Below are 22,895 nucleotides of genomic sequence, written 5' to 3' on the forward strand. Positions count from 1 at the left end.
CAGACTCTACAATCCAGCTGCACCCATGATTTCCACTGTTCATATCTGACTCAGTCATTCACAGAGTGGGTGGAAAGGCATTCTTATTTCATACCACTTTCCATTATGTATGGACACAAGAGAAAGTGTGTAGCAAATCCCCTAACAGCATATGAAAAGCAGCAAAATATTTGAGTTTCAGCCAACTACGGCAAACTGAAGAGTAGGTCCTCTGGACTAATTTTAGTCTATTGATTTCAGTAGGTCTAATCTGACCTAGTTGGGTATAACCCTTTTTTAACTTGTTGTAAGGGTTTGTTGTTGTTGTTGGCCTTTGCCCTGAAAGGAGGGGGTATACATTTATTACATAAATAAGACCAGATCTAAGAATACAGTGGTACCTTGGGTTACATACGCTTCAGGTTACAGACTCCGCTAACCCAGAAATATTACCTCAGGTTAAGAACTTTGCTTCAGGATGAGAAAAGAAATTGTACTCCGGCAGCACAGCAGCAGCAGGAGGCCCCATTAGCTAAAGTGTTGCTTCAGGTTAAGAACAGTTTCAGGTTAAGAATGGACCTCCAGAACAAATTAAGTACTTAACCCGAGGTACCACTGTACTTGTGTGGAGGAAAGAGTGAGGAGTTGGGTTATGTGTCACTCCATTCAGAAGATGCCTTGTCTAAATAAATCCTTGATGTCCATTGTTTATTCCTATCCATTCCTGATCCACCAATAACAGCCTGCAATATCCCCTATTGATCATCTGCCAATGTGCCTGCTTAGGAAATCCCATTTTCCCAGTGCATCTATTGCAATAAGAGGTGCTAGGCATACTGTGCTTTCCAGAATGTTATGAACACCTACTGGATAGTGTTTGTGGCATCATTGATGATAATACATTCTTTTTGTGTCTTCATCATTTCTGAATAGTTTTTAAAACGGTCTTTAGTTGTTTTATACTGTGTATGTTTTCAGAGGTTGAGCGTTCGCACGTGTACCAATGCTGTCCTAGCAATCATGCTGCCCTTCAATATGGAAAAAGCTAGTGAACAACTGCATAGTTATCACCTCTGCCATAATTTCCACAAACTCTTTGCCATTTTAACATATAGTTCTGCAGCAGTTGAGCACACAGGCCCCAAATGTATATTTTTGTGTGGTCCTAAGCTCAATACAAGTCAATTGACAAGTTTTAATGGATTTGAATGCTGTTGTTAACGTTAATATATGCAAAGGAGAGGTTCCCCATTGATGGCAACCCTGGGAAAAGGAGCAATAAAGCTGTAGCAGAGAGTGTAATGGAAAGAGTAGCTGAATCCTCCCAGGAACTGGGTGTATTTGACTGGAATGTGGTAGACCTCAATTCAAGTTACATCCCTGGTCTACGTAGGTTGGCCTCTGTTTCCCTTCTGTAAAATGGGAATAATAGTAGTCTACATCAGAGGGCCATTATGAGGATAGGTCAAACTGAACCCGGGACAATAAGATGATTACTGAGCATTCATTCCGATTTTGCTTGCAGAGAGGTGTGATAACTGTCTCAAAACAAGTGCTAGCCAGTTTCCAGTGCCTTTCCCCTTCACTTTCCATATCGCAAAAAGCCGGCTCTCTGGGGAAAGCGGGTTTGTTACGCAGGCCCTCCCAAGCAACAATAATCGGGGAACCTAAATGTGTCTGTTTGTGACTGAATCCCACTCTGAAACGGCGATAGTCTGGATGCGCTTCCCTGCCCCATTTTTTTTAAAAGCGAATATAGCTCTAAGCTGGAAATAGTGAAGAGGTGTTGCCAGACAGAGATGCCGAATAACGCAAAGGCGTTATTTGACTGCATCCCACCATGCTAGCGCGCATCGCGGGGCGCAGATTCTCCGGAAGGGCTGCTGCCTCGGGCCAATTCTCCGCTTTCCCCTAAGTGGCTGCACCAAGCAGTGCGTAAAGAGGAGCGTGGCGGGATCCTTCCCGAGGGCCCTAGGGCGCCCCTCCGGAGTTGCGCGCTGCTCCTTGCGCCCTCTCGTCCAGGCGTTGCGCTCGCCCACCCCCAGCCGGAGGAGCCTCGTTGGGCTCCGGGTAAGGGCAGCTCCCTCCGGAGGTCGCTCTCGCGCGCATCCTCACCTTTCTCGCCGCCCTGGATGGCGCGCACCACGTCCTCGGCGTACTTGGCGCTCTCGTCGAAGGCGAAGTCGTCCAGGTGGAAGCCGGCGTCGCGGAAGACCACATGGACGCCCTCGGCGGCGAAGAAGCAGCTGCGCTGCTCCTTGTCTTCGTGGTAGACCAGCAGCACCCGGTTCCAGTTGTGGTGGCGGAAGAGCGCCAGGAACATCTCGCCCATCTTGGCGTAGCCCGGAGACACCCGGGTCAGGTGCGAGTACTCGCCCGTCTTGGTGCCGAAGCCGGCGGCCAAGGCGCCGGCCGAGATCATGGGCAGGTTCCAGTGCGAGGCCAGGCGCGCCACGGGCGCGGCCGCGTACTCGCACACGGGGCCCAGCAGCAGGTCCGGCCACTGGCCGCTCAAAGCCACCATGTCCACCAGGCTGAACAACGCCCCGTTGCCGCAATCCGAGTCGTTGTAGAAGAGCCGGAACTTGTAGCCCGCCGGCAGGAGCGTCCCGTTCGCCTCCAGGCGCCGCACCGCGTACTCGACGGCCGGCTTGACCCGCGCCAGGGAAAACAGGTACGCGTTGTCCTTGGGGAGAAGCACCAGCACCCGCAGCGCTTTCTCCTCTGCCTCCTCCTCCGCCTCCTGCACGCCCGGGCGGCTGCTGCTGCTGCTGCCGCCGGCGAGGAGCAGCCAAGCCATCAGGCTGCAAGAAAAGCAGCCGAGGAAGAAAAAGGACGGCATGGTTGCGACGCAAAAGGAAAAAAAGAACTCGGAGAGGGGTGGGAAAGCACTCCTGAATGCACGGGAACTACGTACCCAAAGATGCGAGAAGAGCGCGCGCCAGGGGAAAAAAAACCCCAAGCAAACCCTGCAAAGTTTGTATGGATCCAGCAACAAGGAGCGCCTCGTCTTTTCTCTCTCTCCCCCTCTCGTCTTGATGACTAGCAGGGAATGTGTTGCTTTTTCTTTTTTAAAAAGGGGGGATGTTTTGCAACTCAACTACAACTCTCCCGCGACTTATCCCTGATGCTGCGATGGTGGCGGGGGCGCCAAGAGCATCTCCTCCTTCTTCTTCTCCCCTTTCTTCTTCTTCCTCCCCCTCCTCCCCCGTCCCCCGTCTCTCTGCCTCCTGAGTGATCTCGGTGGACCTCCGTTGCTCCGCCTGGTCTCATAGCCTCTGTTTAAATAGGGTGGCAGCAGCCCGCGCGCCTGGTCGCCACACACATGGCGCGGCGAGGCCGGGTTTGAGCTGGAGGTGGGGGGGGGGGTGCGTGGGAGGAGACCGCCATTGACGCCCCTTGCCTGCCGGTGGCCCCGCCCCCTGCTCGGCCCCGCCCCCCTGGCCGCAGCCCGCGCCTCCGGACGCCCTCTCGGGCTTCCGCCACTTTGTTCTGGGCTGCAGAAACGAGGACGACCCGGTGGGCAAACGGCGAGGAAAGTGAGCCGCGATTTCCCCTCCTTTTTCCAGGAGAGAGGAGGGTAGGGGGGTGGGTGTGGGGTGCTGCATGCCTGCGTGCCCCGAGGGTTCGCAGATCGAGGGTGCTGCAAACCTGTGCATGGAAGTGCAAGCGGCTGCCCCGACCCCAGTACGACTTCACTTGAAATGCATGGATTTGGAAAGGTCCGTTGCAAAGTTTCAAGGGGCGCTGCTTTGCATGGATGCAATTAGGTGCAGGGCAGCAAAGAGGGGGCGGACTTCCCTCGTCTTAAAAGCTGCATTGTATGCAGATGTTCGGATGGCAATGAAGTCAGTCTCTCTCTCTCATCGGTCCTCCCACTTTGAACTATCGCCTGCTTCGCGGATCAGCGGGGCTGGTTGCTAGCTTTGTTTACGAGCCGAGCAAAAACAGTAGGCGTGCAGTCAAGGGATGCGTGTGCCTCTTCAGGGGAACAAACGGCCAGCACACAATGCTGGCTAGAGTGTCCCCAAGGAGTAGGCAGAGTACCTCACCTTGGGAAGGAGGACTAGGACTCCGGAGCTATAGTCGCAGTTCATAGCTGTACACATTTAAAGAGTCTCTGCTTCCTGCCACCCTCCAGCTCCCCCATGAGGACTAGAAATTTACTCTTCTTTAATCGTTGCATGAATGTTTTTGGATGTAAAGACTTTCACATTTCTGTTATTTGCATACAAGGTAGTCCTGTGTTAATTTGTCACCTGTTTCTTTCTATGGTGATCACTCGTAGCCGAGTAAGATTGCCTTCTATGAACACGGTTTTAACAGCAAGTGACCATGGAGGCCGATTCTGCATCCACACGTCCTTCCACAGTGGGGACATAGGTTTCTGGGCAGGAATTGATCATGGTGATGGTTTGCCAAACGTGCCTTCTTCTAAGCACATTTCTCACTTTCATCCTGAGTTCGAGCATCTTCAAAGTCCATGACACTTGGTACAGGCTGTTCTCGAATTGGAGCACTCGCAGGCCAGTGTTTCCCAATTGTCGGTGTTTATGCTACATTTTTTTTAGATTTGCCTTGAGAGAGTCTTTAAACATCTTTTGTTGACCAGCAGCATTACACTTTCCATGTCCCGCCCAGTGGCTAGACCACTGAGAAAAGGATTTCTGACTACAGCACATGGGACTTTGGCCTGATCCAGCAGGGCTCTTACTTTCTTCATTTCAGTGAGATGGACATGTAAGTAAGGTATGCTTTGGAAACATTTCCGCACATGATAATAATTAATTTTATTTCATTAGAATATTCATACTTCCTATTAGAAGTTCAAATGTCCCTTCATCCTATTAGATTTCAGGGAAGTGTACATGAAATCATATACAGTGCAACACAAAAATAAAGATCAATATGTATTTAAAACATTTAACACTTTGTAGATTTATCATGTCTATGGGGTTTCCTCCGCCTGCTCACATGCAATGAGGAGTCACTATCCTGACTTTTTGATGGCAGTGCTGATTTGCCACCTGCAACAAAGACCAAGGAGTCAAGCACAAACTAAGTGATTTAATTGAAAGCAGCCTCAGTTGCAAGCTACACTTCACTGTAAATGAGGTCGCTGCGTTAAGGAAGGCATGGCTGTAACAAGAATCCCCTCTATTTCCAATGTTCAGGCTAAGTACAGTATCAAGTATACCGCACTACATTTTGTTGCAAATGCCACATGTTGTGGACTAATTGAATGATTCCAAATTTTATAAGAGGAGCTGGAAGGATAAGATATATTCTGCTTTTTGGCTATGACAGGGAAAATCCAGCAAGATAATTCAGTCCCCACAGAAAGCACACACATAGTGCTTCTTTCCAATATGCATCTCTGTGTAGCAAATCTAGTCCATGGAGAAGGTTCGTGTACAAGAGAAGTCTGAGCAGCTCCACAATTTACAGAGCAAACAGTTTCCTGCTATAAAGAAACATGGCTGCTGAGTGGCATTTTTGACATTTTCGGTATTTATTGTGTATGAATGACATTTTCAGCGTTTATTTTCGGCAAGTTTCTAATTAAAAGCAGCATGAAAGTGAGTTTCCAAGTGTTTCCTTTCCCAATTGAAAGACCTTGTGTTTTATTTTTAAATCAGCATTTTCCATGAAGGAAAAAAAACAACAACATTTGGTTTTGAGTACATTTAGAATGATGTTCTCTAAGCAACAATTCTCAAACTGTATTCTGTTATAATTTATGGAAAACATGGGGGAATGTGTTGCTGGCTTCATTAAGTTGTTGCAACGTCACCTTTCCGATATGCACAAAATCCCCAAAGCACTTCAGAAAAATGATGGGAGTCCATTGAAATCAACAGAAGTACTCCTGAGTAAGTTGTTTGACTACTGGTACGTAATTAAGGCTGTAGAAATCCAAGTCCCTTGTAGCTGGGAGTAAGCCCAATTGAACTGAATGGGATTTACTCAGTAAGATACAGGATTATTCTTTTAAAATATTCACTAAGAAGGAATGCTTCATAAAAATCATCATATGGTGATCTGCTAATTTCTGATAAGGGAGAACAATGTGCAACACAGCCATTTACCAGTTACACTGAAGTCAGTTACGTGTGGAAATCTCTGTAGTTCCTTGTGCCAGCATTACACAGACTGATTTATTTATGTTTTGTTATTAGTCAAAAATTCTAGGTTCTTTTACAGATATCTTGTTGCAATGGCCCAAGAATCTCTGCAGAAATTATTTCATTTATTCCCTTATTTTAGATGGTAGAGGGTTTTCAGAAAATAATCAGCTCTGGAAAAACTTTCTGTGGACAGGGCAGGTGGCAGGAAAGGGAATTGGTACTACAGCTTACTGCTGTAGCGATTCAGCCTCACCTCTAAGAAATCTACAGAAACAGAAAACTCTGCACCCTCCCAGAGCTTACAATGTTCCAGATTCTATGCTTATTTGGTCTTTGAACTCACATCAATTTTAAAAAGCCCTTAATACAGGCTTCCTCTAACTCGGCCCTCTGGATGTTTTGAGACTACAATTCCCATCATCCTTGACCACAGGTCCTGCTAGCTAGGGATCATGGGAGTTGTAGGCCAAAAACATCTGGATGGCCGAGTTTGAGGAAGCCTGAGTTAATATTATCGGTACTGAGAACATGGACAGACTTTGAAGTAAGGCCATCCACAGGGATGCCATAATGGCTGCTTAAAGCAGCGAGATCAGACATGTCTAATTGTGTCGCAGAGGATTTCCTGAAGGAGACTGTGGTGAGGCCCTTATTAAAAGGTTCTCTCCTTGACCCCCGCAGAACTAATAACTATTGCCCTATATCAAGCCTTGTAAACCTTAGTAAGGTGAACATGTGATGCAGCTCCAGGATTTGCTGAGCCAAACATTATTTGGATCCATTTCCAGACTGGTTTTAGGTCCGGTCTGGGAACTGCCTAGGTTGTCTTGAGTGACCTGGGTTGAGTGATGGACTGGGGAAGTGTTACTGCGTTAGAAACTGTTCGTTGTACTTGCATTTACATATTTCTAAGTGGCGTACATAAAATGTTAAGAAATGTTCAAAGAATAAGAACAGTTAAAATTCATCACAAAAGAAAATGACTTTCAATAGAAGAGCAGGATACAAATACATTGTCACATTGTGGATTATACAAACTCAATGTGGAAAAGCTACATACAAATATAAAACCAAGCCAAATGTAACTGCATCAATGACAGTCAAAACTAGGGATGGTATACAGCAGAGCTTTCCAAACTTTTCACATTGAAGACACACTTTTTAGGCATGCATCATTCTGCCACCAAAACCAGTTCTGTCATGTCTGGATAAACTTGTTTGTTGGTCCTCATCCAGCTCATACCTTCAATCCCACATATCCTCAGAGAATCCTGATAAGAAAGGATTTGAAAAGAAACATTGCCTTTTTAAGACCTGCATATTGATTACTATATTGATGACACCATACTCCAGGCTTCCAAATGATATTTCCCAGCAGTTGCATGTGATATTAAAAAGTACCAGGGATAAGATGGCACTGGGAGATACTCCGCAGATCAGAGCCCATGGGAGAGAGTAGCAGACACTTAGTGCTACTTTCTGGTAGCTAGCTACTGCAAAGTAGTATCCCCCCAAATTAAAGTAAATTGGCAGTCTAGGAAGATTAGATGGTTCTATTGTATCAAATACCTCTGGGAGGTCTTTGAATATTAGTATGGTCACACTCCTGCCCAGTTCCACACAAGGATCATCAGCTAGGCAATTCACTCATTAACCTCACTCTGAATTAGTGTTTCCCAAAGGGGGCTGTGGGATTAGCAGGGTGCCAAGGCAAGCGGGTGGCAGAGAGGTGCTGGATGTGTAAAAGACTATCAAAACTTTGAAAAGCTGGTATCACCAGATCAGGTTCATTTTAAATGGCTTTGGAATAAATGTGCAATTAATTGTTACTGATAGCTATAGATTTCTCCTTGAGGCTTAATTGTTTTCTTGTTTTATCTTGTTTTACAAGCTGTGAGGGCATAATGTATAGTTATTAGGCCTGAATTCCAATCAAAATCGAGATTCAGCTGAAAACCAGAATTGCAGCTCCAAATCAAATACTGAACATGTTATTATTTCCTTGTATGTAGAACATAATGAAATACCAGCAGAGTGACAATCATAAATATTTGGGGAAATAAGATATAAGATCAGATGCAGAAGGGCAAAGGTCAAGAGAACTTTACAGGAATTACATTTCAACATTTATTACTACAAATTATTTCAAAATGATCTAGGAATTTGCCATTGAAACAACACCCTAAACTTTCTAAATACACTATCAGGTGTGAGTTTATTGTGCAGTCCGTGCTGCTCATGCATGCATTATTATTTTTGGCAGCATCTGCACAACAGCGATGCTATCGCTGCACAACAGCAATGCTAAATTCCAGCCCATGCTTTTTTATTATTTTAAACTGGATTTCCCCTTTATGCAAAAATAAATAAAATAAAATAAAATACAGTAAATTAAAATAACCTGTTATATATCTACTACAGGAACTGCTGGTGTGTAAACTTGTTAGCATTTTTATTTTTATTGATGGGCAGTTTGTCACATGTGTGGTAAGGTTTCAGCACCCCCACTTCCATTTGCTCCTTGCTTGAGCACAACCCTAGCTATTTTGTTTCTGAAAGCGCAAACAATAGGATCATTCCTCTCTTTAACAATCTGCACATGCTGTAGGCATGCTCAACAACTGAATAGGATGAGCTGTTCTCTCAAGATGTCCATCCACTACATGGAAGGGACTACCTTAGAGACGGTCATCTTGTGCTAGAGTGATGAAAAAGATATTTTCTAAACCATTAGAACCAAAACTATAAAATAATCAACAAGCCCAGTGCATGTACTGCAACTGCAACTAAACTGACAACGGGGAGGGACAAAAACAAACACCTGTGGATATGTTTCATCAAGATCTGCCCAGTGGTGTGGATGGCAAGCGGCAGGACAGCAATATATAAGACTGGGGTGGGGGGGAGACACCAAGGAATATGTAGAAGCTAGCATGCACACAGAAAAAAACAGATCTGAATGCCCTCTTTGCAATATAATGCCCCCTTATGGAATGTGCCCTTATTTGGAAAAGTGAATGATAAATATGGCAGAGGATTCCTTACTCAGAAAAAGACACGCCACCAAATTGGCATCCTGAGAATGTGAGTTTTGGTGGGTCCAAGTAGAGGCCATCATAAGGCAATATGCTTTTCTATGAGCCTGTTTTTGGAACTCTATGCACATGTAATGTGGCCAGGATCACAACTGGACGAATGAATGGCGAATGGCGAATGAATGGCACAACAGCTTCACCAGAAGTGAATCTACTCTGCCCACATTGTCAACACAGCAATTTGGTCATGGAAACTGAAGTTTCAGTGAAATGTCCCTTACGCAATAGTTGCAGCAAGATCAACATGGGGAGATAAATGGGGAGATGCTGAGTGACAATTTTCATTTGTATTAATACAAATTTACATTCGTTTTCAGCATTTTCTTTTGAAAATACAAACTATGAAACCTAGCCATATCAGAGGACAACATCCAGAAATTCCATATAGAATTAACAAGTGAGACTAGCAAAAAAAAAAAAAAAAAGTAACAGCAGCGGCAGGGTTTAAATTATTGTTATTATTTTAACTTGTGCAAATGGCAGAATCCCACCAAACATGCTGATATCATCTTCTTGTTTCTCCCTGCCATCTCTGATTGTACTGGGGAACTGAGTTTGCCATTAAGAGTGATGGGATATAATATAAAATTACAGATCATCAGTACCACAAAATTATCTGATATTTACCTGGCAGAGCAGCATTCAAGTTGAATCCCCCTGTGTATGCCACGAAAAGGATGTAAAGTGGCCAATCATGGGTTTGGCTTGACAAAATACCTTGCAGGGTACTGACACCTGCCCTAAATTCAGTCTTGTGGTGGTTCAGCTTCACCCTAGGATCAGGCTGTCTGTGTTCAATAAATGTCATGACTTAAAAGGAAATACCATGTACTGTTTTTGTTCTTCATTTGTTTCCAGTTTAAAAAAAATAATGAAAGGGAAATACTCTCTGCTTGACACACAGTCATTAAATGTTGAAGGCAGGGAAATTTTCACAGCAGAGGTTTTCATGAATTCACATAAGTTTGTTTTCCCAGGATGTGCATTTGCATTACAAATGCCTTTTCTGCTTTCTCTACTGTATTACCCACCTTAAGAGCTGCAAATGTGATTTAAATGTCTCTTACTAAGGGGGTCATATGAACACCTTTTCTCATATCCATAGTCTGAAAAAACAAAAGGCACACATAGACAAAAGTTTTATTGAAATAGCTAAAAATTCATTTTTTCTTTTCTTTTTAAAACAAATTTCTCATCAGGTGCTAAAGTATAATAATTCATGAACTACTTTTTCTGGACTGGTTCTGTTGACTTCAGTGGGCCCATTCCAGAACATATATCCAGCATTTATCAAAGATGATAATGGATATGGAAACCAAGCTTTATGAGAATGGTTGAAGGAGTTGGATATGTTTAGCCTGGGAAAGAGGAGTTTGAGAGGAGATATGATAGCCATCTTCAAATATCTAAAGGGCTGCCACAAGCTCTGGTGCAAGCTCTGGAGGATAGGACCCAAACCAATGGATTCAAGTTAAGAGAAAGGAGATTCTGGCTAAACATCAGGAAGAACTTTCCGACAGTAAGAACTGCTCAACAGTGGAACGGACTCCCTTGGGACGGTGTGGACTCTCTTCCTTTGAGGTTTTTAAGCAGAGGTTCGATGTTATATATGATCTAGTCGATATTCCTGCAGGGGATTGGACTACTGTAGATCACTGCTGGGGTCCCTTCCAACCCTACAATTTTATGATTCTATGACATAGTAAAACGTCAGCTACTGAGAAGCAGAACATTGCAGTCTGGTCCTTTGACGCTGCCTGGGTGCCTCTCTAGAACAGACATGGTTTAGCATGTTGCATTGCTTTGTTTTGATTCTAAAGTCATATTTTAATATCAAGGGGGAAACTGGCATGGGATGTGGCCTGAATGCTTTATTCCTAAATTTTGCAGCTTTTTCCAACTCATGTTGGCAAGTGATTTGCAAATCTCTCCTGAGATGAAAAGAAATGAAAGGATTTGCTGAAAGCAGGGCTCCCCCTAGAGGCTGATGAGAAGGAAGGCCAAAATGGAGAGCAATATGAAATTGTTACTTCTTTTTTCACACGATTGCACACATTTCCTCCCCTTTCTCCCTTTTATATGTTCTAATCTAGATCAGGGATGGGGAAGATATGGCCCTCCAGATGTTGCTGGATTTCAGTTCTCACCATCCCTATTGGCTATGCTGGCTGGAGTTGGTGAGAGTAGAAGCCAAGCAACATCTGGAGGGTCCACAGGTTTTCCCATCTCTCATCTTTATAATAACAGAAAAGTCATACTTCAGAATCATTTGAGCTGCAACATTTAAGGGGCCCTTCTTGCATCTTGCCAGTGATAACAGGGCCCCCACTTTTAGAATTCCCCGCCCCTGGAAATTACCTTCATTGCTGAGTTTCAGATATCAGCTCAAGACATCTATTCCCCCAGACCCTGACAGTATAATGGGGCATGTTGGCATGATTATTTGCTGCAGCCATTGGTATTTGTTAGGGATTCTTATATTGTTGGTGTTAAAGCTTGTTGTTTTATGGGATGTTAAAGACAACTGTTTTATATTGCACTGTTATTATAATGTTGCAAACTGCCCTGTGGTCTTTGATTATTAATTTTCTATTAACATTTTTGATTAATGGTAATAATAATGATGATATGCCTCAGTTAAGTAACCAAAACACAGCCCTCCTTCATCAGCCAAAACTGAGCCACCCTTTATACTTCTCTAAATTTTGCCATGCAGTTCTCCCATTTTGTCTCACACAGAAGGGGGCAGATCTTCCCAGCTCTCACCTGGGAGCTTCTCTTTCTTCTCCCAGTCTCCCACCCTGAGAAATCTTCCCTTCCCTGCATCTCACACAGGCTCTTTCACCAACCATCCATCACCTTCTTGTGTGTACCCTCATTAAAGCAGAGTATAGAACAAAAGATGCAGGGTTCTGCATGTGTTTTACACAACAGTACACTAGAAAGTAGAGGGGCGCGGGTGGCGCTGTGGGTTAAACCAGAGAGCCTAGGGCTTGCTGATCAGAAGGTTGGCGGTACGAATCCTCACGACGGGGTGAGCTCCCATTGCTCGGTCCCTGCTCCTGCCAACCTAGTAGTTCGAAAGCACGTCAAAGCGCAAGTAGATAAATAAGCACTCTGGCGGGAAGGTAAACGGCGTTTCCATGCGCTGCTCTGGTTCGCCAGAAGCGGCTTAGTCATGCTGGCCACATGACCTGGAAGCTGTACGCCAGCTCCCTCGGCCAGTAAAGCGAGATGAGCGCCGCAACCCCAGAGTCGGCCACAACTGGACCTAATGGTTAGGGGTCCCTTTGCCTTTACCTTTTTACACTAGCAAGTATGGTGCTATATGGCATAGCAGGAGTAGTTCATGTTTCTAAACATTCAGGTCGTAATTAAAGTACTTCATTCCCAATGCTCTGATTTTCCTGGCAAAAGATGATCCTGCGCTAGCATGGAACAGCCAGCAAGGGGCAGGAGAGAGTACATGCTGCTCAGCTCTCACAAAGAGACCTCCAAAGGCATTATCAACTGAAACGTGGAAGAACTACAGCACTAATGGGTACAGATGTCATCCTCGCTAAGGACAGCCACAGACAGCTCTCTGTCTTGATCCACGATTTGCTTTATTTATTTCATTATGTGCTGCCCAATGGCCAAAGTGGCTTTTAAGCACTTTAGGAGCATAAAACTAATGACCCCAAAATAACAATGAATGATCACATATAATTAAAACGCACTGTGAAATAATTCTATCAATACATTAAAGTAAGCACCCACAATTAAAGTGTAAAACAAAAGAAGCCCGTTAAACATTAAACCGGTTAAAACAGCAATTAAAAGCAGGAGCTTCAGATAAGGAGATCAGAAGAACGTTTGTCTAAACAGGCGCGTCTTCCAGAATTCCTATACAGTGTTGGCACAATGGTTTCGGATGTGATGTGCATGCGTTTCGTTTGCAACAGCAGAGTAACAATTGATGTAAACAGCCAGAATTGTTCACTTAAATAGAAGACAGGAGAAGAAACAGCAGACAAGAGAAAGATGTTGGATTCCACTACAAGCTGCACTGCTTTGTGTCATTTTTGCAGTAGAAGCCTTTCTCAGAAAGAGCCTTAAGTATGACAGTCTGGCTAAGCAAAACACAGTAAGTGGGATATAAAAATTGAGTGCTTTGATCAACTCGTTTTTGATCTCTCCGTCCACCTGTAAAGTCTCTGTGCAGAATCAGGCTGTTGCCCCCAAACTGGCAGACTGGAAATGTGAAGACTGTGCAGATGCCATATTAAGAGTTAATCCAAACCAAATGTTTCAGTGCACGTTTGAGGTTCAGATCATGAGTCTTAGATCGTGAGTAACACATATGAGACTGTGTGAAACCTGTTTTCTATTTATCCTGCGTGGAAAAACTGGGATCCATTATTAGTCTGAGACCATCCCCAAACTTTTTGTTGGCATTCGTCTGTCTCAAGAGACAATGAAATGGGCCTCTGGGGATAAAGTCAAACTGCTGAAGAATCACAGCTCCTGCTGTAGCTGCAGAGACCAGTAACTCATAACTTCTGCCTCCCATGTTCACAGCACCAAAGTGGCCTCCCTGGGGTGCAAGCCTGGGCAGTGTGTATGGAGCTCTTGGGCTGCCCAGATAACAAGACCCCACCCCACCCCATTCTCAGCCAGACTCAGGAAAGTAGAGCTGGAAGGAGGTGTACAAGACACCACCCAACCATCTTAGAGACTCTACTCCAGATTTATGTAGGGTTTACCCCTTAGCTTTTTCTTCTCCCGAAAAATATCCTGCAAGGCAGTGGGTAACCACATTAATTTTATTCCCCCTCCCCAAGAGCAGCAGTGCCTCTCATCAGCTAATTATGTCTCCTTGGAAATATGTTGGACTTTCTTAGTAATCAATCAAAATGATCATATGAATTTCAAATATATATATATAAAATTAAAAAAATTGTCCAATAGCACCTTAGAGACCAACTAAGTTTGTTCTTGGTATAAGCTTTCATGTGCATGCACACTTCTTCAGATACTGAATTTCAGTCAGGCTACTGGACTTCTTCACATACACGCTTGACCACAGCATGGTCTGAACTATGGAGTCATTCCCTAACTAGTGCCCCCAGGATTGTGGCCTTAGTTGCAAAGTAGTTGTTTGCCACATTTCCCTGCAATGGGCTCCATTGTGGACATAGCATGTGAATAAAAAAGGCTCACATCATCAAATAAAGCACAGCAGCTCAAAGCAGTGAGGGTGGAACAAAGGTAGACCAAATACTGTTGACTCAAGTAAGAGGAAAAACTTAAGAGAATCTGCTTGCTGATGCTCTGAGCCGTTTTACGTTGTTGCTTAAGAATCCCAGTTTTCCATTTTCCTTTTAGCCTTGGCATTGATTGAGGTGTCCACGTGGCGATTAATAGTGGGATCTGTCCCCACTCCTAGTTGTCCCTCTCTGCTAGCCACAGCAACCCCTTCTCAATCAAAAACCAAAGAAAACAGAGGAGTGCTCACTAGAGAAAGTAGTCTTGATCCTTAACCAGGCCTGCTGTTCCTGGGCATGCTCAGAAGCATTATTTCTTGTTCAGTAACGCTGGGCCTTGAGCTTCCTCTACTTCCTGAATGGAACTGGGGCCACAGGAAACTACAAATTCCACGTTGTTCAGCAGGAAATGATGCCCCAGAGTGACTTGATTCACGTGGAATTGGTCAGGCGATGGCAGCAGAGCCAGTAAGTCTTGTCACGCGCCCAGATTTCTGCTGATTTTTCAGGCAGCATACCCAGCAAAACAGATTTTGAAATCATGCAGCCAGCTTCAGAGCAGTAGTCCAAGAAGGTGACCACACAAGAAATTGTTTAAAAGGCTGCACTGTTGAAAAAGCATTCTGTGTACCCGCACTGCACAAACAGGCTTGAACTTTTTGCTTTATCCCGAGGATTGAGACACAACAATCCAATTGCTGTGAGCTGAAAAAGCACACTGGGTACTGGCATGCAAATGGCCAAAGCAGGCATCCCGCTTTGCCCAAGAGTTCCCACGTCTGAAAAAATGTAGACATTTATCAAGCTCCGTGTCCTCAGGCAGCCTCAACAGATGTGCCATTCTGTAGATGGTTTAATTTTGAAAAAAGAAAAAGAAAAACTCTTGCTGAAATCCAGGCCAGAGTGAAAACAAACTTCATCTCCAAACACAATTTGTGGTGTTTGTCACGGAACCCCCTAATGTCATATACGCGAATGGAAAATGAAGCAGAACTATAAATACAGAAGGCATTGCTTAGCAATCCACTGTAAATTTTTTACATTACCTTAAAGGCAAACAGATGTTTTCCAATAAACAATTGTTTTCTTCCCATTTGCTTTCTTTTACTGTTCGCTTCTTAATTTAAAATGTTATTGCAGGGTGGTGGGAGGAAGAGTTCCTAAGGGTTTCTAGTCAGAGTACCAAATAAATTAAAATAAAAAAAAGTGGAGATGAGGTACTACAGTGGAAGGAAGTGGAGGGGGAAGAATTTACAGCTTGTTCGCCTCACGAGAGAACTGGAATAGAGCACTATTGCCAAGTAGGGAGGGTTATGCCTTTTTAACTGGAACAACTTGTGTTGGCAGAAGGGCATCAGCTTGCGAGTTTCACAGAGTTCTCCCTACATGCAGTTCACAGCCTGACATTTCACTCGCTATGAATGCTGGGATGCGAGGGCACATTTATTTATTTATGGCATTTATAACCTGCCTTTCTTCTGCAGAACCTAAAGCAGCATGTGTGCTTCAGCTTCACGATCTGTTCATCACTATGGATATAGATATTTCCATGTAAAGGATTAAAAAGCTAAAGGACCCCTGACAGTTAAGTCCAGTCACAGATGACTCTGGGGTTGCAGTGCTCATCTCGCTCTATAGGCCGAGGGAGCTGGCGTTTGTCATGTGGGGTCATGTGGCCGGGTCATGTGGCCAGCATGACTAAGCCGCTTCTGGCAAACCAGAGCAGCGCACGGAAACACCGTTTACCTACCTATTTATCTACTTGCACTTTTTTGGGTGTGCTTTCGAACTGCTAGGTTGGCAGGAGCTGGGACTGAGCAACGGGAGCTCACCCTGTCGCGGGGATTTGAACCAACAACCTTCTGATCGGCAAGCCCAAGAGGCTCAGTGGTTTAGACTGCAGTGCTACCTGCGCTACACATATAAATACACATATAAATGAGCACATACAAATTTTATGCAAACCCATGCCCTTTCTCTTTTTTGGGTTATGTGTTTTCTTTCTTTTGGACATCCTACCCAGTGATGGAGCCAGGATAGCGATTTTCTAAGGCAGAAACCTGGTGATGTTTTTTGCAAGCATGGGAGCAGGTGCCAATTATAAAAGGTACATAACTAAGCATACCCACACCCACAACCTGGGGAGGGGGGGACTTGCTTCAACTGGCAAAGAGGAAGAAGAAGAAGAAGAAGAAGAAGAAGAAGAAGAAGAAGAAGAAGAAGAAGAAGAAAGCAGAAGAAGCATTTCTTTTTCTTCTCATGGTTAGCTAGCAACCTTCTTGGCATTGTGCTTATCCTTTCTCGCTGACTGCATTGCCAGTTTTAACTTGGGTGCTAGGGCAATAAATCTTGCAACTTTAATAGATAGCTGTGTGGGCTCAGGCCACAGAGCCAGGTCATTAATTTCCCTCTTTTGGCTTTAGGTTTTCTTCAGATGTTGGCAGTTTTGGAAACAAGGGTAGCAAAGCATGGTGAATGGCATTTCATTCTATACGACATCTACTTTTGGCATGCAGCTGAGCTGTAGGATGTCACCAGGCTCCCTTTAACTCTCTGCTGGCACACAGAACAGGCCCCCATCATGGGAATTACACAAGTATGCTTCACATTAGCTAACTTTCCTGAAATCTTTGTTGAGAATATTTCCAATAGGGAGCCTTGTGATCTCCAGTCACATGGAGTGATTTGGGGAGGGGGGCGTTGCAGGTTTCCAGCAAGAAGAATTTATTGTGGGCCAAAGTTCTGATTCTGGAAGTGGCAAAAAGCCTAATCAAATTTGGATGGTACTTGGTGCCTGCCTCCCTGCTCTTTCACCCATTCTTCCAATGTCAGCTAAGCCTTCCTGTGGAGAAATACCAGCAAAACGCTGCCAGCATAACTCTTGAAGTTCACAGACTTTCCCACATTCTTATTTTTGAGAGTATAGGTCAATCATTTCTCCACCAAGCAGATGCAATGGAGTAGAAAGCATCCACATAACTAGCAATAAGAATTTTGGATGGCATTTAAATTTCTGCAATCTTTCTTGTTTGTTTGTTTGCTTGCTTGCTTGTTTCGTCATCATGAAAGGAAGGTTGCTGGAGTTCACTTCGTTGTCTCAGTGCAATTACATAGATGGGACCGACACCTTTCAGGGCAGTCCTGAAGAACATTCCAGAGAGCTCTAGAAAGTGTAAAGAGTTTAGGTCCAACCTTCAAGAGGCTGCCCATGTATGCATTGCACCAACACCCCAAAGAATCACCAGGAAAAAAGGACAGAGGGGACCACAGATGTGCATAAAATTTGCACAATAGTTTAGATGTGATTTAGAAATACTTACTATAATTTTAAGAGAAATACAGTACATCTCAACATAATGGCAAAGGCTGCCTAAGTGACCTGTGGACCTGCTCAATCTGCTCCAGTTGCAACTTCAGGGTCCTTCTTGCTCTTCCTTCTGAGGGTTCTTTATCTTTCAACTGGACCTGGAATTAACCCTTTAAATAGAGGACTGATCTCTGTAAAGTAAGGAATATGGCCTCCCTACCACATAGCAGACCTGGGACCCGGGTGGCGCTGTGGTCTAAACCACAGAGCCTAGGGCTTGCCGATCGGAAGGTCGGCGGTTCGAATCCCTGCAACGGGGTGAGCTCCCGTTGCTCGGTCCCAGCTCCTGCCAACCAAGTAGTTCGAAAGCACATCAAAGTGCAAGTAGATAAATAGGTACTACTCCGACGGGAAGGTAAACGGTGTTTCCGTGCACTACTCTGGTTCGCCAGAAGCGGCTTAGTCATGTTGGCCACATGACCTGGAAGCTTCCTGCGGACAAATGCCAGCTCCCTCAGCCTATAGAGCGAGATGAGCGCCGCAACCCCAGAGTCGTCTGCAGCTGAGCTTAATGGTCAGGGGTCCCTTTATCATTACCACATAGCAGTAGTCTCTGAACCAGTGGTTGCCACTGCTTCTTGCAAAGTCCCTTTTTAGACACTGCTCTCAACAGCATCATGAAACATAATCACCAATACAGTATTTCAGCAGAAGCTATAGATAAAAAAAAATTATGCCTCTGATTTCTACCTTTAAGTAGTTTTAAGAAAAGTATCTCAGACAGTTGTCTCAGAACCCAAGATAGGTAGCTGGACTTAAGACACATCAGAAGAGGAGAATTGAGAAGGTGATTTGTGATTCCTTAGACCATGGGTAGGCAAACTAAGGCCCGGGGGCTGGATCCGGCCCAATCGCCTTCTAAATCTGGCCCACGGATGGTCTGGGAATCAGCATGTTTTTACGTGAGTAGAATGTGTCCTTTTATTTAAAATGCATCTCTGGGTTATTTGTGGGACACAGGAATTCGTTCATTCCCCCCCAAAAAATATAGTCCGCCCCCCCAAGGTCTGAGGGACAGTTGACTGGCCCCCTGCTGAAAAAGTTTGCTGACTCCTACCTTAGACTGACATCCTTTCTTTCAGGAGGCTTCCAGCTGTGATCACAGTATCAGGTCCAGCCAGAAACACAGACTAACACCACAGTATTCCCTAGTATGGCCTAGTGTAGTTATGATCTGTCAGTATCCAACCACCTCCAGCCTTGATGCATCCCGCAGTGTGATGACCACAATCCTAACTAAGTGCTTCAGTAGAGAGTGATGCCTGAGCCAATAACATAATATAGGTGGAATGATCCCATCAAGCATTCGAAGGCATGGATCTCTGATGAGGATAAAACACTTACTAAGTAAGATGCACTCAGGCATCCAATACTTAAAAATCTGGTTCACGGTGTAGAATCTGGGTTTATTTACAGAAGCGGGGTGGGCAAGCTGCAGTCCTAGAGCCTGCAAGCAATCAGTTCTGACCTCTGACAACAGCAGACTGTCCCTCTCAGCCTACTGGAGGGGGGGTAAGATGGAAGAGAAAGAGGTGGGTGGAGAAAGGGAGAGAGAGAGGGGAAGAAGGAGGGAGGGGAGGAGGAGGGTGATGAAGAACAGGTGTCAAAAAGTTAGGGGTGGAAAGGGAGCATCAGTATGCAAGATGAATCATTATATGATCAAAAACTAGAATTAACTTGCAGTAATCTGGCCCATTATAAATAGGAGCTGCTTGGAATACAGTCTCCAATTAAATACAAATTCTTGAAACTTCTAGAAAAGCTTCTGTCTTAGTTTCATATGATTTCTCTAAAATTGCAAAGCACATTCAGGAGAACCATTTGCTAAAGACAACCAGCCACGTAACATCTTGTAACTTGGGAAAAAAATGCAGCTTGTATTTGGGAGAAACTATGTTTCTAATGCGTACTGGATCTGCCTATAACAGGCAACTAATCCTAGGCATGTTTACTCAGAAGTAAGTCCTTGATGTATTTTCCAGAGCCCCTTTTCCAGAAATCTAAGTAGACTACTTTTTAATGCTTCAAAACCAAAGGAAATACAAGTCTCCGTTTAAACTTTTATAACACTAGGTAGACACAGGCCATGTCTTGCAAAATTCCCAGCTAGTTCTTGGGTTTGAAAAGCCAGTTTGTGATCAAGAAACTTCACTTACGAATTTCCTGATGAAGTCTCACTCTTCGCTCCACAGAATAAAATGTTAATTGAAAACATTAAAACCCACTTTATGTCCTAGCTAGAAGAAGTGGTTTTCCTGGGATGGTTTAGGCATAACTTGGGTTCAAAAGAAGATGGCATATACCCAAGGGCCTTCAAAGCTAGATACATCATACTGATTTTAATAGTGACGTCTTACCCCATTTGTAGACGGTCTCATACACCCCCATTTCAAGCTCCTGGCATTAGTCTGGCTCACCAGCTTCCATTTTTCACACTGTTATTTCCTTGGATTGTATTTTCCTGGCTACTTTCTTTACTGCCTGTTTTAAGAAGAATGTGAACTCAATAACATTCTAATTCCAGCCAGTCTTTCCAACCACAATTTTAAAGTAAATTTAACATAAGACTTGATGGAAATGGATACAGCTCAATATTTACACCAGTCTGCACCCACTTAGGATTTGACCCAAGACATTTCACCTATACAAAAATCACTGTCCTTTCTGTGCTTGGCAGCTGTGGTTTCTACAAGACAAACGGTGCTCGTTCCCGCCCCCTCGGTGCCACTCACAGGGCAGACAGTGTAAATACCAAAGCCATGCATAGAAATTGGCACAGATGGACTTTTGTATCATAAACTAATAAACAGAATCCATTTTTGTCCCATGTTACTAAGCAGAATCAATTCACACTACATTCACAGTTGTTTTCTGTTCCTTTTTTGTTTTTTACACATTGATGATATTTTGTGGTCAAATTATAAAGGGAATCAATGAAACCAGGAGGGCTGCAATCCTAAGCACATTTTCCCGGGAGAAAGTGAACTCTGTGGGACTTGCTTCTGAGCAAACATACCTAGGATTAGATTGCATGTTATGGGCAGATTCAGAATGCATTAGAATGTATTAAGTTTCCCTCCATATGCAAATAAACTGCTAAAGTGGGGATGATTCTCACTGGTACCGCAATGGAGGAGAAAGTGTTAACCCCCTCCTTTTACCCCACATGGTCCCAAACATGCTCAGGCTGCCCCATAGCTGCTATTTACATTTTTAAAGTGCCATTTTAATTGCGATCCCAAAATGAATGCCACATCTAGTTTGCCTTTAACAAACCTGATTGGCAGAGGTTTTCCAAACTCGTGTTATTTGTTTTTATTTATTTGTTGCATTTATATCCCACCTTCTTCAAGGAGTTCAAGGTTCTCATGGCTCTCTCCCTCCTCATTTAATCCCCACAACAATCCTGTAAGGTAGGTTCGGCTGAGGGGAAGTAACTGGCCCAAGGTCACTTCATGGCTGAGTGGGGATTCAAACCCAGGGCTTTAGCATCTTGGGAGAGCCACCCCACGCTGGGTCCTTTTTAATTCCTCCCCACCCCCCATGCACTGCAGTGCTCTGAGCAGCACCAAGCAACTGAGTTTAGCTGCTTTTTAATTTCCCACAATGCCCTGATGTATGGCCTTTGTGAGGCATTGTGGGAAATTTAAATGGCAGCCCTTAGCTACAGAATAATGTCACTGGCTGTGAGCAGTAGCAAAAAGCTTGCTAAGGCTCTCCAACAAGGTTGGGGACCTATCAAGAATGAATTTTGCCCAACGCTCTCGCTCTCTCTAATCTGGACTTGGCTCTGGTTGGCCTGCAATGCCACTTTGTATTGGATCCGTGCCAAGAAATAGTTTCATGTGAATTTCCAGGATTGCAAAACAGAACAGCAACAAAAAAATCATAATGGAAAAAGGTTAAATGAATCCAAACAGAATCAAGGTCACAAAGGATTATATTCTGAAATGTGTGACTTTACTGCCCTCTCCTGGCTATATTTATTACATAATGTTAATAATGTACACCTTTCCAGAATCTACCAGTTGTTGAAGAGTTTTTCATTTCTCCTTTAAATAACTTTGTTTCCTGCTTGTTTGTTTTTCACTAAACATTTTCTAGTTTTAGAATCTCATCTATGGTTCTAGTATTGTATCATACAAAGTGATACAATTATTTTTTATAAACAAAACAGTGAGACTCCTACAAAAATTAGCTTCTTTTTCACATATCTTCATATGATAACTTGCTAATGTACATTTGTGAATCATCATGCTTGAACTGAACAGTGGAAGATCTTCTTATTTATTTAAAGCACTTTTACTCACCTCTTCAGTCAAAAAGGCTCCAGGGGTGACTTACAAGATCAATAGTAAGTTAAGTCCCTGACCTGATTGTTAACAATCTAAAAGACATGACACACAAGGAAAAAGGGTGGGAAGGAATAAAAAAACAAAAGCAAAGTCAGGCACCAGTTCATACAACATATACACAGAGACAACTTTGAATATATTAGACACTTTGGTTTCTCCATCAGAAAACAATAAAATCACTTGCATAAGTAAAGGTAAAGGGACCCCTGACCGGTAGGTCCAGTCACGGACTCTGGGGTTGCACGCTCATCTCGCTTTATTGGCCGAGGGAGCCGGCGTACAGCTTCCGGGTCATGTGGCCAGCATGACTAAGCCGCTTCTGGCGAACCAGAGCAGTGCACGGAAACGCCGTTTACCTTCCTGCCGGAGCAGTACCTATTTATCTACACTTTGACGTGCTTTTGAACTGCTAGGTTGGCAGGAGCAGGGACCGAGCAACGGGAGCTCATCCCGTCACAGGGATTCGAAGCGCCGACCTTCTGATCGGCAAGCCCTAGGCTCTGTGGTTTAACCCACAGCACCACCCGCGTCCCCACATACCCAAAAGGAAAAATGAAGGCTAGAATCCTATTATTATTATTATTATTATTATTATTATTATTATTGCCGCTACTGCTGTTATCATCCGTCTGCCTTGAGAGACAATAGAGTGCACCTCTGAGGATGATGTCTAACTGCTGTGTTAGCAGGACTTAAGTGATCTCCCAGGACATGGTGGTTCTGGG

At 44.1% G+C, this 22,895-nt stretch overlaps 2 protein-coding genes and 1 long non-coding RNA gene across 4 annotated transcripts in view; 1 reads left to right on the forward strand and 2 right to left on the reverse strand.

Moving 5' to 3' along the window:
• NPR3 (natriuretic peptide receptor 3) overlaps positions 1 to 3,341 on the reverse strand; it is a 54,249-nt gene extending 50,908 nt beyond the window's left edge. The window contains exon 1 of one of the 2 annotated variants that reach the window (XM_080973536.1): positions 2,095 to 3,341. In XM_080973536.1, the coding sequence (XP_080829662.1) occupies positions 2,095 to 2,821 (727 nt within the window). In that variant the 5' untranslated portion in view covers positions 2,822 to 3,341. The remainder of the gene's footprint in view (positions 1 to 2,094) is intronic. The other variant, XM_080973535.1, reaches the window with a different exon arrangement.
• Positions 1 to 22,895, forward strand: part of TARS1 (threonyl-tRNA synthetase 1) — a 197,297-nt gene that overhangs the window by 148,173 nt on the left and 26,229 nt on the right. The window lies entirely within an intron of this gene.
• Positions 3,400 to 22,545, reverse strand: LOC308458793. Its single transcript, XR_013977668.1, has 3 exons — positions 19,972 to 22,545; positions 9,830 to 9,990; positions 3,400 to 7,378 (listed from the first exon to the last, which is right to left on the reverse strand). It is a non-coding gene; the product is annotated as an uncharacterized lncRNA (long non-coding RNA).

The sequence above is a fragment of the Podarcis pityusensis genome (assembly GCF_964106645.2).
Source record: "Podarcis pityusensis genome assembly, chromosome: 11".
Lineage (NCBI taxonomy): Eukaryota > Metazoa > Chordata > Lepidosauria > Squamata > Lacertidae > Podarcis > Podarcis pityusensis.